The sequence below is a fragment of the Neofelis nebulosa genome, chromosome 17, assembly GCF_028018385.1.
Source record: "Neofelis nebulosa isolate mNeoNeb1 chromosome 17, mNeoNeb1.pri, whole genome shotgun sequence".
In the NCBI taxonomy this organism is placed as follows: domain Eukaryota; kingdom Metazoa; phylum Chordata; class Mammalia; order Carnivora; family Felidae; genus Neofelis; species Neofelis nebulosa.
In genome coordinates, this window is record NC_080798.1 from 9785681 (window position 1) to 9809669 (window position 23989).

At 46.1% G+C, this 23989-nt stretch overlaps 1 protein-coding gene across 1 annotated transcript; it reads right to left on the bottom strand.

Annotated features, from left to right (window-relative positions):
• Nucleotides 1–4619: 4619 nt before the first annotated feature.
• Nucleotides 4620–18572, bottom strand: ELSPBP1 (epididymal sperm binding protein 1). Its single transcript, XM_058706751.1, is given in 7 exon segments — nt 4620–4783; nt 6995–7153; nt 8897–9043; nt 12327–12464; nt 16784–16817; nt 16820–16851; nt 18497–18572. Coding segments are annotated over 7 exon segments (735 nt in total). The 5' UTR covers nt 18564–18572; the 3' UTR covers nt 4620–4625.
• Between the last annotated feature and the right edge of the window lie 5417 nt (nt 18573–23989).

The window sequence follows — 23989 nt, forward strand, 5'->3', positions numbered from 1 at the left end:
GCTTAGTCCGTTTTCTTGATTTCCTGGAAGCACAGTCTGGTTGTTGTTGGTTTTTTTCCCCCTCCCGCCTCCTACTTCGTGGTGTAAGATAACTTGGGTAAGATACTCAGGCCACTGAATTAAACCATAAATCTGGATTACGGAGGTTTAGGGCAAGCTGATCCCTGGGGAATTAATCCCCTGCAAAATGTCATCGTGCAAACGAGAAAGAGGATGGGGGAATTCTCAAATCCTCAGCTCGGCCAGGTGGTGTGGAAACTGTTCCTAGAAGCTCCCTGCCCTGCCCTCCCCGTGTCTGTCTGCCCTGGGTGCTCAGGGCGATTGCCTCTGGTAGGTGGGGAGTCAGGCCAGCCCTCACACCCTGATGCTATCCTGCACCCTGAAACCAGAGGGTCTTTTCCTCCTCACCTCTGCCCATGGGCAGGACGCCCCAGTAACGCAAGGTCCCCAAAGTACAGGATTCGTGTCACGCCCTTCCACCGAGTTTATTTCACTTTCGAAACCCACTAAGTAGCTGTATGCAATGGGTCATCGGTTTACAGAATAGCCTCGCTTTATAGAATTTAAATTTAATAGAGTGGAACCAGAATAATGTATTTCCTAACTTCTTGCTGTGGCCACTTCCCTTTTGCCCTTCCTTCCTTCCTTCCTTCCTTCCTTCCTTCCTTCCTTCCTCCCTCCCTCCCTCCCTCCCTCTCCCTGCCTCCCTCTCCCTCCCTTTCTCCCTCCATTCCTTTCTGGCACTTTATTTATTCAGTAGTGATGTATGAAGTGCTTGCTGCATACAAGGCCCTCTTCCAAGAATAGCTCTATCTCAGTGAATGAAATACACAGATCCCCGCCGCCACCCGCCCCCCCCCCACCAGGAGCTTACATTATGAAGGGAAGAGACAGACACAGAACAAAATACATGAGTAAATATAATCCTAGTTAGTATGGCAGAAGATGGAAAGAGATATGGAGAAAAATGGAGCAGGAAAGTGGTTAAGGGATTTGGGAATGAGGAGGAGTCCCCAGTCCCGGTAGGGGCAAGGAGTCTACTGAGCACCAGGGGCATATGGAGGGGAAGAGCACTTCAAACGCAGTGTTGGGTGAATGCAAAGGCCCTGAGGCGGGAATGTAGCTGGCCTGTTGGAGGGATAGCAAGAGGTCGTGGTGGCTGGAGGGGGGTAGGTGGTAAGGAGTCAGAACCGTCAGAGGTTAAACCGTGTGTGTTCTTAGAGGCGTTTGAGGCCCTTGGAGGGCTTTAAACAGAGGAGTGACATAATCCAGATCACCCTTTAAAATGCGGTTTCTGCCTCCTGTCTCAGCTCTATCCCCTTCCATCCATACACCTGTCCATCCCACTCACCTATTCAATGTGATATTTGCTGAGTCTCTGCTATATGCCTGGCATTGAAATGCCAGCATGGAGATACAGCAATGAAAAGGTACCTGACCTCAAGGAGCTTGCATTCTAGAGGCACACAATCCCCTGGGATCTTCCATGATGATGGAATGTTCTAGATCTGCACTGTCCATTCGGGAGCCCCTCACCACCTGTGGCTATTAAGTTTTTTTTGTTTGTTTGTTTTAATATTTTTATGTTTTTTATTTTATGTTTGAGAGAGAGAGAGAGAGAGAGCACGAGCAGGGGAGGAGCAGAGAGAGAGACAGAGACAGAATCGGAAGCAGGCTCCAGGCTCCGAGCTGTCAGCACAGAGCCCGACGTGGGGCTTGAACTCATGAGCAGTGAGATCATGACTTGAGCCAGAGCCAGATGCTTAACTGACTGAGCCACCCAGGGTCCCCATGACTATTAAATTCTTGTTTTTTTCTAAGTAATCTCTACTCCCAACATGGGGCTTGAACTCATGACCCCAAGATCAAGCATCACACGCTCTACCAACCAAGCCAGCCAGACACCCCCAGAAATGACATTTCTTAATGATGGGCTATCTCAGGTTGGGTTCCCAGCGTCCCTCCTCTGAGTATGCAGGAGGTTTATCAAGGAGTGTCCTTAGGCTCGATACCTGGGGAAGGAACCGGAATGCAAACTCACACATTGCAGCTGAGCCCACGGGAACTCCTGACCTAGCTCTTCTGATTTGTCTCCCTGGGGTTGAACTGGCTGAACTTTTAACCTGCCCTCAGTCAGCACTTGCACACAGGCTGCCCTGGGAAGAACATGACCTTGCACAAGGGAGGTTACTCCATAGCTGAGGACATCCCTGATTTGGGACTGATGGCTGATGGCTGCCTGCAGACAGCATTGGCCAGAGCTGGGCAGGTCCTCTGCAGAAGGGGGATCCGGGGACACATCTCCATCTCCAACACTGAGTGGCTCAGCAGAGACCAGGGAAGGGGGATTCCACACAAGCAAGGCACCGAGGCTGGAGTCAGAGTGGTAGCTTCAAGAACAGGGCTGTGCCTGGGTTGAGGGGGCAGAGGTGGAAAGTTTGTGAGGGAAGGGAAGTATGTCTGTCTGTCTCTGAAGTCTTGTGTGGCAGCTGGGGGCAGGAGAACCAGGTTTCCTGTGGCCTGTTTGTATGTGATTAAGGAAGGATCGGTGATCTGGTTGGTCTTGATCTACAGTGGAAAAGATCTGCCATGGGATCTTCAGGCTTCTCGAATGTCTCTGCAACCTCGTTTCAGACAATCAGATTGGTACCCAATGAGGCTGAATGGTGAAAATCTATTCCTGATGTCTGCATGCAGTGTGGGATAGGGGCAGCAGTTGCTCAGAGGGTTTCATGAAAGAGGAGGAGGGGGGAAGGGGAGGGGAAATGAACAATAATAACACAAGGATGCATCTGGGCTCACAGGGAAGCAGACTCTGTAATCAATTACTCATGTCTGCCATGGGCATGGGGAAGGAATAGTTGAGGTAGTCTTGCAATGAATTTTCTTTTCCTTTTTTTTTACTTTTTTAATGTTTATTTATTTTTTTTAGAGAGAAAGACAGAGTGTGAGTGGGGAGGGGCAGAGAGGGAGGGAAACACAATCCAAATCTGAGCTGTCTGCACAGAGCCCGATGCAGGGCTCGAACTCACGGACCACAAGATCATGACTGGAGCCGAAGCCGGACCCCTAACCGACTGAGCCACCCAGGGGCCCCCTTGCAATGAAATTTCTACCCTATGTTTACCTACTAATTTATTTATTGATTTCATAAGTACCTAAAAATGCTCCACCCAAATCTATGGTTTCCAGGAAAGAGATAGCAGGATGCAGTTCCTTCCAAGGGGCTCCTGGGCCGAGAATCTGACCTCCTACCAGGAGATTCACCATGCATTCCAGGTCCCTCACCGAATCCCATTCCAGGAAGCACAAAGGCAGCCCCCTGGGGGAGTAACTGTGGGCTCCTTTACTGGTGTTTAGGCCACATTTCCCCCCTCTGTTCTTCACAAAGGACCAAGTGATTAAGCAAAATGGCGGACAAGGTATTTCTGAAGGTGATTAAGCTCGAAAGGAAAAGACGAAGCAGGTTCCACGCTTGGTATGTCCGTCTTCCTCTGAAGATGTTTCTCCTCCCCTTGAAAATAGAATCAAAAGCCAGCATTCAGGTGACGAGTGTGCACTGACTCAAAGTGTGATGTGAATAAAAAAAGTATTGCATTGGCTTCCAAGACTGAGTCAGAAGAGGAGGTGGCCGAGCCAAGAGTGGTTAGACCTACCCCTGCCCCTCACCTGGCTCATGGCGGCCGATAAGCCACTGAACCCTGAGCACCTTAACCTCACCTCTACTGTATTAGACTTGCTGAAAGAGGGACCCAAAGGAGAGAGTTGTGCTGTGGTGGACAAGAGTCAGAGGCTGGGCACTAAGAATGTTCTTCATTCTAGCCAAGCCTGGGGACGACTTGTGGGTGATTTCTAATACCCACCCTGTTAAGATGGTACCCAGAGCCCCAGACCTATTCCGTTGCCTCTCTTCTGTTCCAGGAAGATGATTTTGATGGCCAAGGCAAAATTCGGGAGGAATCACTAAGTTTGGTGTCATCCCTAAGCCACATGCATCATAAGGGCAAATATTGCCAGAAACACCAGAGCCGTCCACATATCTGATGAAAGGGCTTCTGTTTGTTAAATCCCAGACATCCTGAGTGATTAGGTCAGTGGACCCACACAGGGCGTCTGGGGAGAATACTGAAATCAGAAGAAAAGACTGGAAGGGAGAGAGAAGTTGGTCCTGTGGAGAGAGTTGAGGACTTACGTGCAGAGGTGGGGGAAGGACCCATGCAACAAGGAGGAGAACTGAACCCTACCTTTTTCTCTGTTGGCTACTCAGTGGGTAGCAGGTCAATAACCTGGTGCATGGCTTTTGGGGCCCAGTGAAGTCCTGGTCATCTCCTTTCAAGGTCATCTTTCCTTCTCACGCCCCAGTTTGAGAAATTCCATTCTCCTACTTTGCACACCCAAGGCTTCCCAGACCCAACACTTGGCATGGCACCTTTCTGGGTCCAAAATGGTTCATCCACCTCTTACTAATCTGGGAAGCTGTCCCCGTCCCTCCCCCACCCCCACTTCACCTCATCTCTGGGACAGGGAGCTCATCTTGCTGGCAACCCCAGCGAATCGTGCTGGAAGGGACGGATGTCACCTTCACAGCGGCATTGCCCAGGTATGCTATCCACCTCACCTTTGTGTCAGCAGTACACCCAGGTGTGGTCCTGGTCATAGTTGTAAGAGGTTGCACACCACGTAAGGTTGTGCTTCGATCCTTTGTTGGTACAGTTAAAATAATTCTTGTTTTTGTAGTTGAATGGGAAGTGGCAGGGAAAGCCAGGAACCAGTGAAGAAATCCCTAGGGAGTAGAAGGGGATAGGAAAGTGGTTACCCCCGTGCCTTGACGCTGTGGTGAAGGCTTAGACTTCAGAGCCCCCTCTAAAATCAAAACTGGGTCGGGGCACCTGGGTGGCTCAGTCGGTTAAGTGTCTGACTTTGGCTCGGGTCATGATCTCACAGTTCGTGGTTTTGAACCCTGTGTCGGGCTCTGAGCTGAGAGTGTGGAGCCTGGAGCCTGCTTCAGATTCTGTGTCTCCGTCTCTCTGCCCCTCCCCCGCTTGCTCGCGGGTGAGTGCGCGCTCTCTCTCTCTCTCTCTCTCTCAAAAATAAACATTAAAAAAATTTTAAATAAAAACTGGGTCCACATGGCCCATGGGTCTGCTCAGAGACTCCCATTAAAGGAAGGAAATACTGACTTAATCCTAAATGCCAGAGGGGTTTTCTTCCCTGGGAAGCTATTTGAGTTTAGCTTTGTGGGGTGTGGAAATGGGGCACAAGGGCAGCGTGAACACACAAGGGGTCCTGGCGTGGGAGAGAGGAGGACAGCGTCATCAGCAGGGGAGCCAGGGAGGCAAGTGGGAAGCGCGGAGAGGACATCTTACAGGGAGTCGTCTTCATTCACAGATCCTGAATGTGCGAATTCTCCACTCGTTGAAGTGGATTTGGAACCCAAATCAATACTGGCCGGGCTTGTGCGGCGCAGCTCTCGAGCAAAACGCGCCTAGTGCTGAAGAGCTGTCCAGGGTCCTGAAGTCCAGGCCGCCTGGGATGTCCTTTATGGGGACCCATCAGGTTACATTTACAGAGAAATGTTCTATTTTTCTTCCTCGTGGGCTTCTTCCCTGATCACCCACCAAATGTACACTTGTTTTCCTTTGTTAACAAAATTATCCAAAACACACAATTGGGGTCAAAAGATCCTGACCTTATGTCCTCCTAAAGCACTGTCTAAACAGTCCCTAAGGGCCATCTGGTTCTCTAGCTCAGTGTCAGCAAACTTTTTCTAGAAAGGGCCAGATGGTAGTTATTTTTAGCTTCGTGCCTCATACAGCCTCGGTCTTTGTATGTGGGCCCTGGGATTTGAATTTCGTATAATTTTTGCCCGTCACAAAATAGGATCCTTCTTTGGACTTTTTTCGGCTGTGTAGAAAGTTGGGTTGGGGGCCAAGAGAAACATTGGCCCAGACTTAGCTCATAGGCAGGAGAGAGTTTGCAGGCCCCTGCTCTAGGGAAATAGAACTTTATCTGACTTACTACCTGCTATTGCTTGGAGGCCCCAACTCTGTAACTTGTAAAAGATTGATACATTGTGAATGATTTTTGTTTGGTAGAGATGCCGATAATTTCTGTCTGGTAGACAACCCCAAAGGTTTGATTGCCCTTTGTGTTATTTTATTTTTATTTATGTATTTACATACGTATGTATGTATGTATGTATTTAAGTAGGCTCCATATCCAACATGGGGCTCAAACTCATGACCCTGAGACCAAGAGTTGGATTCTCCACCAACTGAGCCAGCCAGGCGTCCCTTGATTGCCCTTTAGGTGTTACCAGATTGGGTGGCTAACTTAACAATCTTGCTTCAGCTCAGCCTTCTTTTCACTGACTTTATGTAGTTCTTAAAATGTCCCTCGAATTGGCTTCACTATCCTTGCTATTCCCTTATTAGCAATTTTTTTTTTATTTTTTTCTTTTCCAACGTTTTTTTTTTATTTATTTTTGGGACAGAGAGAGACAGAGCATGAACGGGGGAGGGGCAGAGAGAGAGGGAGACACAGAATCGGAAACAGGCTCCAGGCTCCGAGCCATCAGCCCAGAGCCTGACGCGGGGCTCGAACTCACGGACCGCGAGATCGTGACCTGGCTGAAGTCGGACGCTTAACCGACTGCGCCACCCAGGCGCCCCAGCAATTTTTTTTTTTTAAATCTTAGCGTGGATTTACTCTATGTTTGTGCAAGCAAGTACTTAGGTGTTTCACATTTTGAAAACCTTATATTGACCCCTTTCTCTTGGATCTTAAGCGGCCCGCATCTTGCCCATCACGCTATCGTATTTTTCATGCTATTTGCTCATCAGATATCCACGAGGATGGGACTCCGTCTTACTCATCACCACATGCCCACCGCCCAGCACAGTGGCTGGCACGCAGTAGGGCTGGAGTCACTGTTTGCTGGGTAATTGAGTGAAAGAGTCTGCCTATGCCCACCCGGCCCCCTTCCCCGTATTACTAGTGTCGGCGCAGAGGCTCCACGTCCCATCCTCATCCATGTTCTCCGTGGTCGGGCACCACAGTCTGTTGCTTTCACTCTCAATGCATTCAAAGATCATGCTATTTCTGTAGACGGAGGGGAAGACACAGGGCTTGCTGAAAGAATTTCCCCCATACTCTGAAAATAATGATGGAAAGGTCACAGGAACAAGAAGAAATAACAAAAAGAGCTTCCATGTATCATGCATCAAGTAGGTGCCATGCTTTATCTCAGGAAAGGCAACACGACATTGAACATGCTCCAGTTCAGTTCCTGGTGATGTTATTATTTCCATCCATTTTGCGTGTAAGTGAGAACCCAAGCCATCAACAACCACACCATTTACAACAGAGTTGCTCTGCAGGCTTCATCAACAGAGTTATCGTGAGATCTAAGGTTAACGTTGGTTTAGGGCTAAGGATACAAGTGATGGATGGCTACGACAAAGATAAAATTCAAGGTTTTATATGGCATTATGGTTTTTTGAGTGCTAAGGGATAAACATAAATAAGGCTTTAGCAGGAATAAGTGTGCTCATGGATAAGTGCCTCACGTGAATTTTCATCTCAATGGAGACAACACTGCTTGGTGAGGGAGCAGGGGCATCAGAGCCATATGGACTTGCATTCAAATCCTAACTCTGACATCACCTAGGAGTGTGACCTTGGACAGGATTTAATTTTACTGCGACCACTTATTGAATGTGGAAAAAATAGCATCTCATAGGGCTTTTATGGAAACATTCAATGGGATGTGGTATATAGAGTCTAATACAGCGAGGGCTCCAGAATGAATGGAGGTCATTAAGAAGCTAAGAGTAGGGGCGCCTGGGTGGCTCAGTCGGTTAAGCATCCGACTTCGGCTCAGGTCATGATCTCACAGTTGTTGGGTTCAAGCCCCGCATCAGGCTCTGTGCTGACAGCTCAGAGCCTGGAGCCCGCTTTGGATTCTGTGTCTCCCTCTCTCTCTCTGCACCTCCCCTACTCATGCTCTGTTTCTCTCTGTCTCAAAAATAAAATAAACATTAAAATTTTTTTTTAAAAAGTTAAGAGTAGGGATGCCTGGGTGGCTCACTCAGTTATGCATCTGACTCTTGATTTCAGCTCAGGTCATGATCTCACAATTCATGGAATCCAGCCCTGCATTGGGCTCTGCACTGATAGCATGGAGGCTGCTTGAGATACTCTCTCTCTCCTCTCTCTATGCCCCTCCCTCACTCATGCTCATTCTCTCTCTCTCAAAATAAATAAACATTTTTAAAAAGAATAAGTTAAGGGGCACCTGAGTGGCTCAGTCGGTTAAGCGCCCGACTTCGGCTCAGGTCATGATCTCACAGTTCGTGAGTTCAAGCCCCACATCAGGCTCTGTGCTGACAGCTCAGAGCCTAGAGCCTGATTTGGATTCTGTGTCTCCCTCTCTCTCTGCCCCTCCCCTGCTCACACTCTGTTTCTCTCTCTGTGTGTGTCTCTCAAAAATAAATAAACATTAAAAAAAATTTAAGAATAAGAGTAGGCATAGAATTAAGATGAAATCTGAAGCCACTTTGAAATGCAGGTAGGGTCCAGCACTGGGTGAATCCACGTATTGCCAAGTCTAGCAACAGAAATAGTTGAAAACCAATGTCAGGACGGCAGCCCATGGTATTGGTTCTTAGGACAACCAGATTTTCCATGCTGACATTAGGCACTCGGGGGAACATGGCCTTAGGACATTCCTGTCTCCTGTGGTTGTCCTAATGTATTCTCCAAGAACACACTTAGTTTCTAGAAGTATTGCTCTCAATGCTCTGCTCTCCCCCATGCCACCATCCCCTCAGAATGATCATTGCTCTCCCCCACCCGCCTCCCCACCAAAACCCCCATCCCTCCTCCAGTGCCTTACCATTTGTTTCACAGTATTTCCACTGCTGCTTCTCATCAAAGCTGGAGGTGACGGAACACCACAGCTTTCTGAAGAAGCCACCCTCCGTGATGCAGTTGTTATGGTACCTTCCTCGATAGATGAAGGGGAAGATGCATCGTGGGTAATCTGTATGGAAAGGAGTCTGTGAGTGGTTTGACTTTCTCAAGTCATTCACAGGACAGTCACTCAATCATCCATCCATGCATCCATCCATTCATCCGTCAGCCATCAAAATACAGGACAAGCATCAAGTTTTAAAGATATTTTATTCATTCATTTTATTAAGCATGTTGTAAAGAAAGCCTACTTGTGTACTTGCATGCTCAAAGCTTCCCCCAACAGGGTTCCCAACCTCAACAACGCCGCCCCCCAACCTGCTGAACAAAATATACTTCAGTGTCTTAAAAATGAATCTCTTAGAATCACCAACAGACCTGTAGAAATCAAGTCAAGACAAATAATTTTGATGGTTTACGACCAACAGGTGAAGTCAAGATCTTGGCATACAAAAAAAAAGTTGCCATTACTGAAAAAAAGTCAAATATCAGTGAAGTAAAATATAGTAACATTATCATCCAGGTGCTGGTACCTTATTGCAACTTTCATAGATTGAATTTCCCACCACAGATAGTACAACAAATATCGTTTTGGACATTATGTTTATAGTGGGTGGATTTACTCACACTCAGTGAGGGAATCAGGGTCATTTGGAGGTGATGGAGGGGTTGTCATTGATGAAGGGATGAGGGAAGGCTTTCTTGAGCAGGTGGACTTGAGCAGAGGCTTGCACAATGTGGAGAAGCCAGCCATGCAAAAATTGGGGGGAGTTGAGGTCCAGATAGAGGGAATAAAAGTGGGAAGGGTTCAAGACAGGAAGGAGTTCAGAATATTCAAGAAGCATGACAGCCAGTGTAGCTGGAGCTCATCAGGCAAGGAAGGGAGTGGAAGAAGGTGAGGACAGAGAAGGGCAAGTTCTTGTAGAGCTTTGCAGACCAAGGTGAGGTGTCTCCTTCTTCTTCTTCCCTTCCTCTCCCTCCACCCCCCTCCTCCGTCCTTCTTCTTCTTCTTCTTCTTCTTCTTCTTCTTCTTCTTCTTCTTCTTCTTCTTCTTCTTCTTCTTCTTCTCCATCCCCTTCTCCTTCTCCTCCTTCTCTTTCTTCTTCTTCTTCTTCTTCTTCTTCTTCTTCTTCTTCTTCTTCTTCTTCTTCTTCTTCTTCTTCTCCTCCCCCTCCTCCACCCTCTTCTTCTCCCTCTTCTCCTTCTCCTCCTTCTCCTTTCCTCAAGTTGTAGTTCTTTGGGACGTTTCAGATATTAACCCCTTATCAGGTATATCATTTACAAATATTTTCTTCCATTCCATGCGTTGCCTTATCATTTTATTGATGGCTTCTTTTGCTACACAGAAGCTTCGTAGTTTGATGTAGTGCCACTTGTTTATTTTTGCTTTTGATTTTGGTGTCAAACCCAAACAATCGTCACTAAGACTGATGTCTTCCAGCTTAGCCCCATGTTTTCTTGCCGGAGTTCTGGGGTTTTGCATCTTATGATTCAAGTCTTTAATAATTTTGAGTTGGCCCTTGTGTATGGCATAAGAGAGGGGTCCAGTTCCATTCTTTTGTATGCGGCTGTCCAGTTTTATCAACACCACTTCTTGAAGAGATCATTCTTTCCCCATTGCATATTCTTGGCTCCTTTGTCATAAATTAATTGATCATATATGCATGGGTTTATTTCTGGGCTCTCAATCTGCTCCATTAATCCATGTGTCTGTTTTTATGCCAATACCATACTGTTTTTATTACTATAACTGTGTAATATAGTCTGAAGTGTGATGCTTCCTGCTTTGTTTTCCTTTATTAGGATTGTGTTGGCTCTTCGGGCTCAGGATATCCTTCTAAGTGTGCTGGTGAGCCATGCAGGGGCACAAGCAGGGGAGTAGCATTGCAAGATTTCACATTCTGAAAAGGTTACTTTGACTGATGTGTGGGGAATTGATTTGGAGGGAGGTGGGGGGGATTTGAGGAGCCCAGTTAACAAAATTGGGGGGGGGGAGAACTGATGGTGATTTGGAGAAGGATGGGAGCAGTGGAGGCAGCTCCTTCCCAGAAACTGAAGCTAGAATCGATTTTTGAAGGTAGAACTAATAGGCTAATTGGTGGATTACATGAGGGGTGGGAGGGAAAGAATTGGGGTTGTTCACAGGTGGTGAGAAACCCACCACTAGGGGTCCAAAGAGCAGTTCTTAGTTCAGAAGCCAGGGATGAGGGAGGAGATGCCAATGGCAAACCATCTATATAGGAGCCCTCTGTGATTGGCTGAAAGAGGTTTAATCAGATGCAGGTTGTTAAATCTCTAGACCCTGATTGTGTCTGTACCCGCACTTTGGGCAGAGTTTTGTCTCCTCTTGTGTGTCTTAGCATGTTTGGGGACCTCTTTTCTAGAAATAAAAAAAAAAGTCTGTTTCTAATTTTCGGGTTCAATTTCAACCAGTAGATCCTGATTTGCATCATTTAAACTAGAGCGATATTTTCAACTAGAGGTGGTATTGCTTCCAAGTTTGGGTTTTTGTTTTTATTGTTGTGTTTTTATTCCCCACCCCACCCCCCAGTGTAATAGGGCTTCTTTGTAGTCATTTTTAGCTCTTATAATCAAAGAGATTCTGCTTGGAGGTATGAGCCTCTGGCCACCTTTTAATATCTTTTTAGGTTAGTTATGATCATGGTGCTTTTTACTATCAATTTACTCTTTTATTTCTGTCTTATATTGCAGCTAAGGGATTGTGTTGATTTATTCTGAAATTATGAATTTGGAGTAGGTAACATTATGTATACATTTTATTTCAGTATAGTGAAAGGGTTGTTATACTTATTATCAAAGGGAGCCTTTGATCTAAGAAAGTCAAGAACAGTGATACAAATGAAAAGAAAACCCTAAATATTCAAAATCTGGCTGCTCGTAGGAACAATTAAAATGTCCAACAACAGGATATTGGTTAAAACAAACAAAATGCCTTTTGTCCTGTGCAGAAAAGTTAGAAATCATCTAATTGTCAAAAATGTCTTGGGCTTTGAGAAGCAGTAAACAGAGTCTGTCAAATCCCTTCTCTGTTATACTTTGTTGTCTGTTTTTCCTTATTAATTTAGAAAATTAAGAAAAAGACAAAGAATACAGTGGTTCCTTGTGGTCTTGTAACCTCTCTTTCATTCAGAAAGCACCATTTTTAACACTATCATTGTCATATTATTAGCCATTGTTAGCATCCCGTATGTGGCCTCCGCACTTTCTATGCACACACACAGATGTCGTAACTCGTCTTCAAAAATATGATCACATTCTACACATCCACACATTCTCTTTTATAATCCATCATTTGAGGAGGTCGGCTGAGGGGACAGCATGGCATCACTCACCCTCCTCCATACAGTACTTCCACTGCCCATCGTAAACGGCTTTTGTCGAACACCAAGGGGACAGGCTGTTGGTTTTGATACAAGAGAAGTAAGTAGACCCCTTGTAGATGAAGGGAAAGACACATGAATCCTTCTGACCTGGAGGACAGAGAGACAAATAGAAGGGTTTCATCACAAATGAATGAGCCAAGGGTGAGTCTTGCTTCGGTTCTCGTGGGCGGTTCTGAAGGTGACACATGCAGTGTTGGCATCCAACTTTCTTGTGACAAATAAGGGTGTGTCCAGTTTACGTGGAGACCAAGAGCACAGGGAAAGAGTCTCATAGATCATAAAGGCAACTGGAATAAAGTTTTCCTCCAGACCATTAGAGCACCGTCAATGTCACACCAGACACTCTTGGGTCATGACATCACAGTAGGTAATGGAGCGACACACGTCAAATAATGCTGCAACACAGACCAGAAAACAATCTCACATTTCAATGCTTTTTTCAATCCTTCTGATTACACAAAAGAGAAAGCTTTAATTTAATGCGAGTATTTCTCTACCATGCCTCTAATTTTTAATAATCTCCCTTTTTAACAACAATAACAACAACAACAACAACAACAACAACAAACAGGGCAGGACCCAGGCTCAAAGCCTTATTGTTGCACCCAGTAGAATTTAGGAATCAGATTTCCTTTTCATAGCATTTACTTTTGTGTGCAATTTCTATTTATGGCAAGTTAGTAATGCTTACAGATTACAGAGCTAATGTTAACTATTCTTTAAAGATAAAGGTGTCAAAGAGTACATTTCAAGAAGGTTGGGTAAATGATAGTGTTGGTGGCATGCAGATGTGGCAAATACTGCGGGGTACTTTTTGTATTCCTCTGTGTGAGGACAGGACTTTGTCTTTGACACAACGTATCCTCAGAACCTAGAACTGTGACTTGCTCATAGTAGATGCTTCAGAAAGAACTGACAGAATGGAATGAGCTCAGAAAATGCCACGTGAAAGAAAGCTAAACCCGTTTCTTTAACAAAGGACTCATCAGAAGGGTCAGCATGCAGATGAGTGTTGAATTAGCAGGAGGCATATGGACTATATTGAATGGTCCTTTCCCCCCACTCCTCAATAGTGCTGGAGACTAATGGTCCCTGAAACACACCTTTTTTTATGTTTATTTATTTTTGAGAGACAGAGAGAGACAGAGCACAAGTGGGGAAGGAGCGGAGAGAGAGGGAGACACAGAATCCAAAGCAGGCTCCAGGCTCTGAGCTGTCAGTACAGAGCCCACGCAGGGCTGGAACCCACGGACCGTGAGATCATGACCTGAGCCGAAGCCCGTGCCTAACCAACTGAGCCACCCAGGTCCCCCTCCCTGAAACACATCTTAAGAAATGTTATTCTACAGGTGCTTGGGTGGCTCAGTTGGTTAAGCATCAGACTTCGGCTCAGATCATGATCTCTTGGTTCGTGAGTTCGAGCCCCGAATCGGGCTCCTTACTGACAATGTGGATCCTGCTTGAGAGTCTCTCTCTCTCTCTTTCTCTCTCTGCCCCTCCCCCACTCTCTCTCTCTCTGTCTCAAAATAAATAAATAAACTTTTTAAAAAAAGGAAAAGTGGGGCGCCTGGGTGGCTCAGTGTGTTAAGTGTCCGATTTAGGCTCAGGTCATGATCTCGCAGTTTGTGAGTTCAAGCCCCGCGTCGGGCTCTGTGCTGACGGCTGGGAGCCTGGATCCTGCTTCAGATTCTGTGTCTGCCTCTCTCTCTGCCCCTCCTCTGTCTGAAAAATAAATAAAACATTTAAAAAAAGGGAAAGAAATGCTATTTAGCCCACATTGTGGAGGAGAAAGTGAATACCCATGTAAGATAAAAAATCATTTCAACTTAATACCTTTTTTTCACCCTTTTTTGAGCAGAACTGGGATGAGAACTAGCATTTTTTTATCTACTGGTCCAGGATCACAGCTTTTCTCCCTGCCTTCATCATGTCATTCCCTCCTTCCCTCTTTTCTCCCTCCCTCAAAGACATAATTATGGATACTATGACTAAGATATTCTGATAGGTTATGGATGTGCGTGCATACACGTGTGTGCATGTGTGTGTGTGCTCATGTTCCAAAGATGGTGAGGCAAAGCTTCCATGGACTCACCAAACCTATCTTCTTTTTTCTTTCTGGACTCCTAGCGAGAACCCATTTTTCGGCTGAATAGTTAGGTGGGGCCACGTGACTCAGTTGCAACTCATGGAATGTGGGTAGAAATGAACCCATTTTTCGGCCTCTCTAATAGGTGGGGCCACGTGACTCAGTTGCAACTCATGGAATGTGGGTAGAAATGAACCCATTTTTCGGCCTCTCTAATAGGTGGGGCCACGTGACTCAGTTGCAACTCATGCAATGTGGGTAGAAATGACCTTCTCCAGCTCCTTGCTTAGAAAAGTCCCCGGTGAACCCTATGCTCCCTACTTCCTCTTCCAGCTGGACATAGAACAGTGGTTCTCAGTGGAGGAGACATTAGACAATGTTTGGAGACATTTCGGGTTGTTACAACTGGGAGAGGGGCGAACTGGAAGCTGCACCACTGGTTCCTACTGGGTAGAGGCTGGAGATGTTACTAAACACCTTACCATGCACACGTCCCAGAACCGAGTCATCTGGTCCCAAATGTCAACAGTGCCCAGGTTGAGAAAGTCTGAGAAAGAGGACCCTGCAAAGTATGCTGAGGCCCTGTGGGATGGTGGAGCCCCAATACAGAAGGGGTCTGTGTCTCTGAATCACAACACAAGTGGCTTCCCATGAAACATCCACACTGAAGTTCTAGATGACATGAACCCTACTGAGTTCAGCCACTGACATTTAGGGATAGTCAGTCTATTACTAATACAGATGAGCCAGACATCATCTCTGTCTTCAACCTGGAACCTCCATCTCTTGCTCTGGATCAGATTCTTATCCTGTATAATCTGACCTGGGCCATCACAGGGGTGAGGCTGGGAGACAGCAGAAAAGGCAGACTGCCATCTTTGAGCTTCGCCAATGGGCTGAGGCAAGTGGAGGTCCTTAAGTCACATTGCGTTGTCCACCCCTGGCTCTCAGAACTGTGTGGTCTTGGTTGAAGACCAAGTTGAAACCAGTTAATATCTGGAAAGTGTTTAGAAGTGGACCTGGAGCATGGCTGCTCCTCGACCAACGTTAACCGTCATCATCACCATCACCATCACCATCGTCATCAATAATGCTCAGTCATGGGCACCACCAGTATGTGTGATGCTGGTGGCGAGGGGAGGGAAGACAGATGCCCCTGTACACAGGATTAAGATTATCCTTGGGACTTATTAGTACAAACCAACACATAATAGATACTATTAGCCATCTGCAAAGTAATTCAGCAGATGGTCTGATCTTCTTAACTGGGTTAAAATCCTCCATAATCCGGGCCCTGCTGACCTCTCTGTTCTCACTGCCTGATTAACATTTCCTCGACCTTCCTCCACCTTCTTTCTCGTCTTTGGCGTTTGGCTCATGCCCTTCATCCTGCTCTTTTCTTTGTCCCTAGCTTTACTCCCTGCTTCTCATCCATACGACTTGGTTCAGCCTGGATTAATACTCTTCCACATTCTTATAATACTCTGAGATGATCTCTATAAATGTACTTACCGAATATTTAAAGAATATAATTATCTGCTTATGTGTCTATCACTCCCATTTGCTGTGAGCTCTCCCGAGAGCAGGGCATGAGTTTTATTTATTGCTATGTTTCTGGCCCAAAGCACAGTGCCTGGCACTCGGGAACCACTCGGCAAATGTGTGTTGAATAAATTAGTCCATAACTATGTGCAGAGGAGACTTAGGGATACCAAGTTTCACCACAGGAATACGGATGTGGTCTCAGGAAGGTATGACCAGAAGGAGACCCTAACTGGAAAAGCTGGCATTGTTCCTTGTCTGAATAAAGTGTGGCTTCTTAGCCTTTTCAGGACTTGTCAGTTCTTTTGAGAACCCAGATCTTCTCTCTAGGAAAATGTCCATACATCCCTGTGGCAGAGAACTGCTGGGTGTTCAAAACCAGCGTCATTCTCCTCTCAAAGGTACTGCTAAAAACTACATTTCCCAGACTCCCTTGCAGCTAAGCACCCTGTGAGTTCTGGCCAATGGAAGTGGGAGAAAGTGACGGGTATCACTTCCTGGCCCAAAAACAAAACCCAAAAAACAAAAAACCCTTCTCCTTCAAGATCATAAGACTCTTGATCCTTGTCTACCAGCTCCATGCAAAGAATCCACAGAGGACCCTGGAACCCTAGGGGATGGTGAGCCCCACGGTGGAAGGCGCATGGATCCTTGCTAACCAGATGCTCCCTCATTGGACTTTGTAGGAACAAGAAATGAAATGTTTTGTGTTAAGCTGCTAATAGTTTGGAGCTTCTCTGTTATAATAGCTATCCTCACTACCCTGATAAATACACACCCTTTGAAATACGGAGCCAGGGTTTCATGAACTCTAGTGCTAGCCCAGTGACCTCAGCTTAGGAATTTCTGGAATACAGAATGTGGTCATTCAAAAAGGACTTCATGGAATTAAAGGGCATGAAAACAAGTGTTTCTTGAGCCTTATTGAAGGGAGAGGGCTCATCAGGCAGAAAAGGATTTTAATTGTGGAGAATGTTTCGCCATAGCTTAAGTGAACTATGACACAGGGTGTCTCTTTGTTCTCCTTCCATGTTTACCACACCATCTGGAGGTGGTTAGATTCTTAGATGTATTGAGAACGTAGGCTCACATCCACTAAAATGGCTACTTTTTTTTTTTTTTAAACAGTTTATTTTTAAGGGGCACCTGGGTGGCTCAGTCGGGCAAGCGTCTGACTTCGGCTCAGGTCATGATCTCACGGTTTGTGAATTTGAGCCCCGTGTCAGGCTCTGGGCTGGGGGCTCGGAGCCTGGAGCCTGCTTCGGATTCTGTGTCTCCCTCTCTCTCTGCCCCTCCCCCGTTCATGCTCTGTCTCTGTCTGTCTCAAAAAATAAATAAAATATTTAAAAATTTTTTAAAGATTTTATTTTTAAGTAATCTCTACACCCAATGTGGGGCCCGAACTCACAAGCTCGAGATCAAGAGGCACACCCCGTACCGACTGAGCCGACCAGGAGCCCCTCCTTTTTTTCTTTTAAACAGAAAACAACAAGTATTGACAAGGATGTGGAGACATTGGAACCCTTGTGCGCTGTAGATGGGAATACAAAATGGTGCAGCTGCTTTGGAAAATAGTATGGCAGTTCCTCAAAAAATAAAATAAAATAAAATAAGATAAAATAAAATAAAATAAACGTAGAATTGGCATGTGACCCAACAATTCCACTCCTCGTTATATCCCGCGAAGTATTTGTAACACCCAATGTTTACAGCAGCATTGTTCACAACGGCCAAGAGGTGGAAACAACCCACGTCCATCCATGGATGAATGGATAAACAAAACGTGGTAGGTCCACAGTATGTACCACACACACAGTGGAATAGTTATTCAGCCTTAGAAGGAAAGGAAATTCTGACACAGGCCACACAATGGATGGATGAATCTTGAGGACGTTATGCTAAGGGACATAAAAGTCACAAAAGGACAGGTATTGTTTGATTCCACTCCCGTGGGGTATGTAGAACGGTCAGATTCCTGGTGTCAGAAAGCAGCCCCCAGGGGCTGGGGGCGGGGGAAATGTGCATTGTTTAATGAGTACAGGTGATGTATCATGGCTATTGGTTGTACAACGCTGTGGGTGTACTTCTACTGAACTGTGCACTTGGCCGTACACTTCAAAACGGTTAAGAGGGGAAATTTTATGTTCTGTGCATTTTACCTCGATTTAAGAAAAAGAGTGGAAAGGGAGGGTCCAAGATGCAGTCTGAGGACTCAATCCATTGGAATTATGGAGCCCCCCCCCCCTTTCAATGAACGTATTCGCATTTCCCTACCACTGCTGAGCATCTCAAAAGGTGCTTGTGTCCTGGGCACAGCAGTCCCCGGCTCATCCACGGTCTCTCTTTCCATGGTCTCAGTTATCCGCGGTCAAGGTAGTCCAGAAGCAGATGACTCTCTATCTCCTCCCTACCTGAATCCAGGAATCTTTACTTTGGCCCCTTCGTTCTTTCCGGTTTCCAAATCCTCCCCAACATTTCCCAGTACCTTCACCTCCACTTGTCTCCCAGATGTAGAGGAAGGTCATCCATCCCAGCAGGTAACTGGACCATCGGTTCATCGCAACTGGCCTCTTCTTTCTGGACTGAAGGAAAACAAAAATTTTGCTCCCGCGGGGCCCCTTCCTCTTCCACCAACTGCCAGGTTTGGTGTCATGCCATTTTACTTTCTACCCCCAGAGGGCAGTGAAGAGTAACTCACTCTTACAGGAAAGAAAGATGTGCTGTTCGCCAGAGAAACAACAACCCAGGGCTGGACCTGGTGACCTGGTTTTGTCTTGAGGCTCTGCTTCTATCACTGCTTCTCTGCTGGCTACGAATTATTAAGTACCTACTATATGCCACCTTCTAGCAACCTAAGGAGCAGGGGTGATTATTTTTGCTTTACGGTAGAGTGAAAACACAGTTTGGGAAGTTGAGTAACTTGCCCAAACACCACAGATGGTAAGGGACAGATCTTGGGTTCCACTGCAGACCTGTCTACACAAGTTTCAGAGTTCTCAAGCTTCATAAACCGCTTCCCTCCTATGGGCCTTTGTTCCCTCGCCTGCAGAAGTGTAGGTTAATAATTCCTGCCTCCGGGAGAGGCTGTGAGGGTCCGATGAGATGCTGAGGTGAAAGGGCATTTCCATTGTAAATTGTTAGTTGGGTTTATGAGTAATTAAGGCAAAGATCAAGGCAGCTCAGGAAAGACATCAGATGGCCCCAATTCTTAATAACAAATCTGAATGGTCCATTGGGGGAAAAAATCCCAAAGCCATCGATTCAGGTCCTTGAACAGGTAGGTGGCATTACTGAGCACCTGGGTCTCAGAACACACTCTCTCACTTGCCTTCCTGCTACACATTGGAATGTCTTTCTGATTTCTCTTGTTATTCTTAACCACAGCACCAAGCCCTAAACTTGCTTTTTTCCTGAGTGATATCTCATTCATTCACTGCCCACCTACTCATGGCTCTCACTCTGGCTGGTGGTTCAGACTCTAGAATTGGACCCACCTCTGACTGCAGAAACTAGCTGGTCCTGATTGAAATCCTGACTCCACCATTTACCACCTGGGTGACCTTGGGAAGTTACTTACGTTCTCCAAGCCTCAGCTTCCTCCTCTAAAAAAATGGGGGTGCTAACCTTACTTACCACTTAGGCTTGTGATGATGATTAACTGAGATAATAAACAATAACAGGTAATACTCATTGAGTGCTATACACTATTCTAAATTCGTTATGATCCTGACAGTAGCCCAAAGAGGGAAGTACTAATATAACCCCCATTACTCATTTGGGGAAGTTGAGGCACAGAAAGCTTAAGCATCTTGCTGAGGATCACAAACTTCATAAGTGCTGGGGCTTTTAGCTGAACCCCAACACCCTAACACCAGAGACTGGGCTCTCAGCTGCTGTGGGACACTAAGTAGTCCAGAAATGTCCACCCAAATCCTCGTTCATACCAGAGCTCTCCAGGCAAACTTCTGAATGTCAAATTCTGTTTTATTCTCCCCCTTTTTTTTATTTGAGAGAGAGAGAGAGTGAGAGCTGGGAACACGGGCAGAGGGAGAGAAAGAATCTTAAGCAGACTCCACACTCAGTGCAGAACCCAACGAGGGACTCAATCCCATGACCCTGGGATCATGACCTGAGCTGAAATCAAGAGGCAGATGCTAAAGTGTCTCCCCCAAATTCATATGTTGGAATCCTAACCTCCAAGGTATTGGCATTAGGAGGTGGGGTCTTTGGGAGTGATTAGGTTATGAGGGTGACACGTTATGAGTGGGGCTAGTGTCCTTGTAAAAGAGACCTCAAAGAGCCCCCTCACTCCTTCCGCCACGTGAGGACACAGTGAGAAGATGGCTGTCTACCAGGAAGTGGGTTTTTACCAGACCCTGAATCTGTGGGTACCACAGTCTTGGACTTCCCAGCCTTCAGAACCACGAAAAAGAAATGCTAAGACAATGCTCTTTCCCACCCCTCAAGTTGTCACCCCAGCAGTAAAGCTTTCTCCTCCCTAATGTCCTATCAGTCATGAAACCCTGTGGCTTCTGCTTCCCGAATGGCTTCGTGAACGCATCACCTTCTCTCTGTCTCTCCTGCTCCTGCAAACTCAGGCTTTCACCTTCTATCCCCCAGATGGTTGTCACTTTCCATCACCGATGTCCTGGCCTCGAGGCTCTCCCCTGTCCTGTCCACAGGGGTCTTGGTGCTTGCTTTCAAGCATTCATTCAGAAACAAATATTTCCTGAGCCTGTACAATGCATAGGCTGCAGGGTTAGGGGACGAGAGACAGCAGAGTGGGAGACAGGCCTTGCCCCTGCCTTCATGGGGCTGGGCTGCCTACAAAGGAGACAGACAGGAAGGGAATAAACCAGAGACAAGCATGTGTCTCTTACTCATGATCATGGTGATGAAGGGGAAGGACCAAGGCTACAGACAAAGAGTAACTGGGGCAAGGTGACAGGAGGCCGGCGAGGCTCTTCCAAGCAAATGACTTGTAAACAGACCCTCAGGAAGAGTGGGATGTAGGCGTGAGGGGAACCAGGGGAGGGGGGTTAGTGGCTCATCTGGGCAGGAGAGGCAAGATGAGAGAAAAAGCTGACATGTATTTAAACAACAACCAGAACAGGTGCGAGCAGGGAGGAGCGAGGCCCAAGAGGTACTTGGCGAGGCAGAGCCTTCCTTAGATTCTAAACGCAAACAGAAGCCACTGGAGAGATTAAAATGGGGACGAGTGGCATCCATTAACTCCCACACACTTCTCTGTCACTTTTATAACACAATCCATAGTCCATACCACGGCCTTCCCCTCCAAGCTCATTCCTTATCACTCTGTTCTCCCTTGATCTGCCCCAGTTGCACTAGGCTCTTCGCTGTTTCCAGCACAGCACAGGCTGAGCTTACTTACATCTCAGGGCCTTTACACTTGCTCTTCCCTCCACCTGGATGCTTCCCTCCAGGTAGCTGCATGGTTTGCTTCTTTGTGCCACGAAGGACACCGTGCAAATGTAAGAAGTTGATAAGGACCGATATTCTGGAATGTTAATGAGCCTACTTGGATCAAGCCATGGATATTAATAGAAAATATTTGGGGGTGGTTCAAGACAATGACTGAACGGTGAAGTGAGCCTCAACAGCCAGACACCCACGTCTGGAACATTCAAGTGAGGACCAAGTCATTCCTTGATCACTGGCACATTCAAATGCTTGTGGAGGACCTTTTGTCCTGGGCCGTGGGGTAGTTGGGGCTGGCATCCTGCCACTGTCACAAGATTGTTGGCTGGTAAGATCTCTGAGAAGTGGGAATGAACAATCAAGGATAATTGCAAGACTCCCTATTTGAATTTTTCTCCATAGGTGTACACGATTTCATAATTAAAAACAATAATTATGCAAGGCGCTTAACAGCTTACTCATCCATAAAATGGGAATCATACCTATTCCACGCATTTGTTGGAAGGACCAAATTAAACAAAAGATATAAAATACTTAGTATGGTGTCTGCTATAAAGGAAGATCACAATAAATGTTGGCCATTAATGCTAAGGATGGTGATGACTGATAATATTGATGATGATGATAGTAACATCCAGTCTTCTCTTCACCATGCTAGGCTCTCAGTAATTAATTCATTAAGTAAACTTATCTTGGAAATGTTCTGATTTTCTTCTTTCCTTTACTTTTTGTTATTTATCGTCCTCCAAACTTTTCGGAAAATGTTATCTTCTAGTAAATGCTTTCCTTGCTTAATAATATTCCACATTGTTAATATTGTTTTCATCTATCTTTCTGTCACCCATCCATCCATCCTTCCATCCATCCGTCCATCCATCCATCCATCTTTTGACCCACCATCCATCTTTTCATCCAGACTTCCTTCCTTCCATCCTTCTATCCATCCATCCATTCTTCCACCATCCACTTTTTGTCTATCCATCCAATAAGTATTCTAGAACCTTGCCATCCATATAGAACTGGGGCAACTACTAAGAGGAAGTGGACATTATTTCTGGCTTCAACAGTCAGAGATGGGACATAGGCACAAATATCTATCACCCAACATGGGAAGTGAGAACAGCCACACCAGGTAGTATGAAGGTGCTGAGAAGGTCACCAGGAGGCAGCTTAGCCCACCGCCTCAACTCACTGATTCTCTTCAGCAAAAAATGTCACAATGGAGCCATGAGAAGAGAATGGCACCCAACCAACCCAGGTTCAAACTCCACCTCTCCCATTTATCTGCTGGGTGGCCTTGGGAAGGTCATTTCACCTCTCCAATTTCCAGTTTTCAAGTTCTCATCTGTTAAGTGGAGATAAAAATCCAACTATGGAAGCTATTGTGGGAATTATAGGAGCTCATGGGCCTAGGCATTTGGAGTTTAGTGTGGCTTGAAAATACTGAGTCCTTCTGCTCCTTGGCAGCAGATGTCTCCAAGTGTGAAACAAAACCTCAGTGTGAGACCCCCTCACAAACATGCAAATGCACCTCTTCTATTATGCATTCAGGCTGTCTTTGGAGGGAGCAATGACAGGACCTCAGGAAGATCTCTGAATCTCAGCTTTCTCCTTCATGAAACAGGCAGAGTGAGCCTTACCTTAGAGGAATGGTGCCAAAACATATTCATGGGACCGTGAAGATAGTAGTTGACTACCAGGAATTTACTAGGCAGTTTGTCCAGGTTAGTTCTCTTTTCTTCCATCTCTTTTCCCCCAAAGTTGGGGTACAGGCAGCCTTCCATAGCATTACATTGGTCAGACGGTCTGGCTTCACCTACGCCTTTGAGTTTCTACAGAGAAAGGAATCTGCCCCCACAGCCTCCTTCCCCACTTTCCCTGGCCTTTCTTTCACAGAGCTCCATAACTGCACCTTCCAGTATGGCGGCCACCAGCCACTATGGCTCTTGAGCACTGGAAATGCGGTGAGTTCTCATTGCCCCATGTTGTAAGCATAAAATACTGGGATCTGAAGATGAAGTATGGAAAAGCAAAGAATGTGATTATCTCACTAATTTTTTTGTGTGTTGATCATATGTGAAATGATAGTATTTTGGCTATCATGGTTCAACGAAATACATTATTAAAATAAACTGCACCTGTTCTTACTCTTTTTTTTAATGTGGCTACTATGAAACTTACAATGATATTTATGGCTTACGTTTTATTTTCTCCAGGGGACAATGCTGTTCTAAACCTTCCTTCCTTGCTGTGGGAGCTCCCAGGTCCCGCCTCTCACACCCCTCCCAAGTTTCTAGGTTGAGGTGTACCTTTGAGAGAGTCCTTCTTGGCCCTAGCTGTCTCCACGAGCCCTCTTTAAGGTTCTGCTCACCAAATCTCTGGATTATTTGGGGACTGGCCCGACTGTTTTGGCCCCAACCTGTCGGTAGGAAGACACCGCAGCTTCCCCAAAGAGGGTTTTCTGCAAGTGATTACAATCAGGGTGGTTTGGATGAAATAGCCCCATGGTTAATGATGCCCCAAGATGAGCTCATGCATATCCATG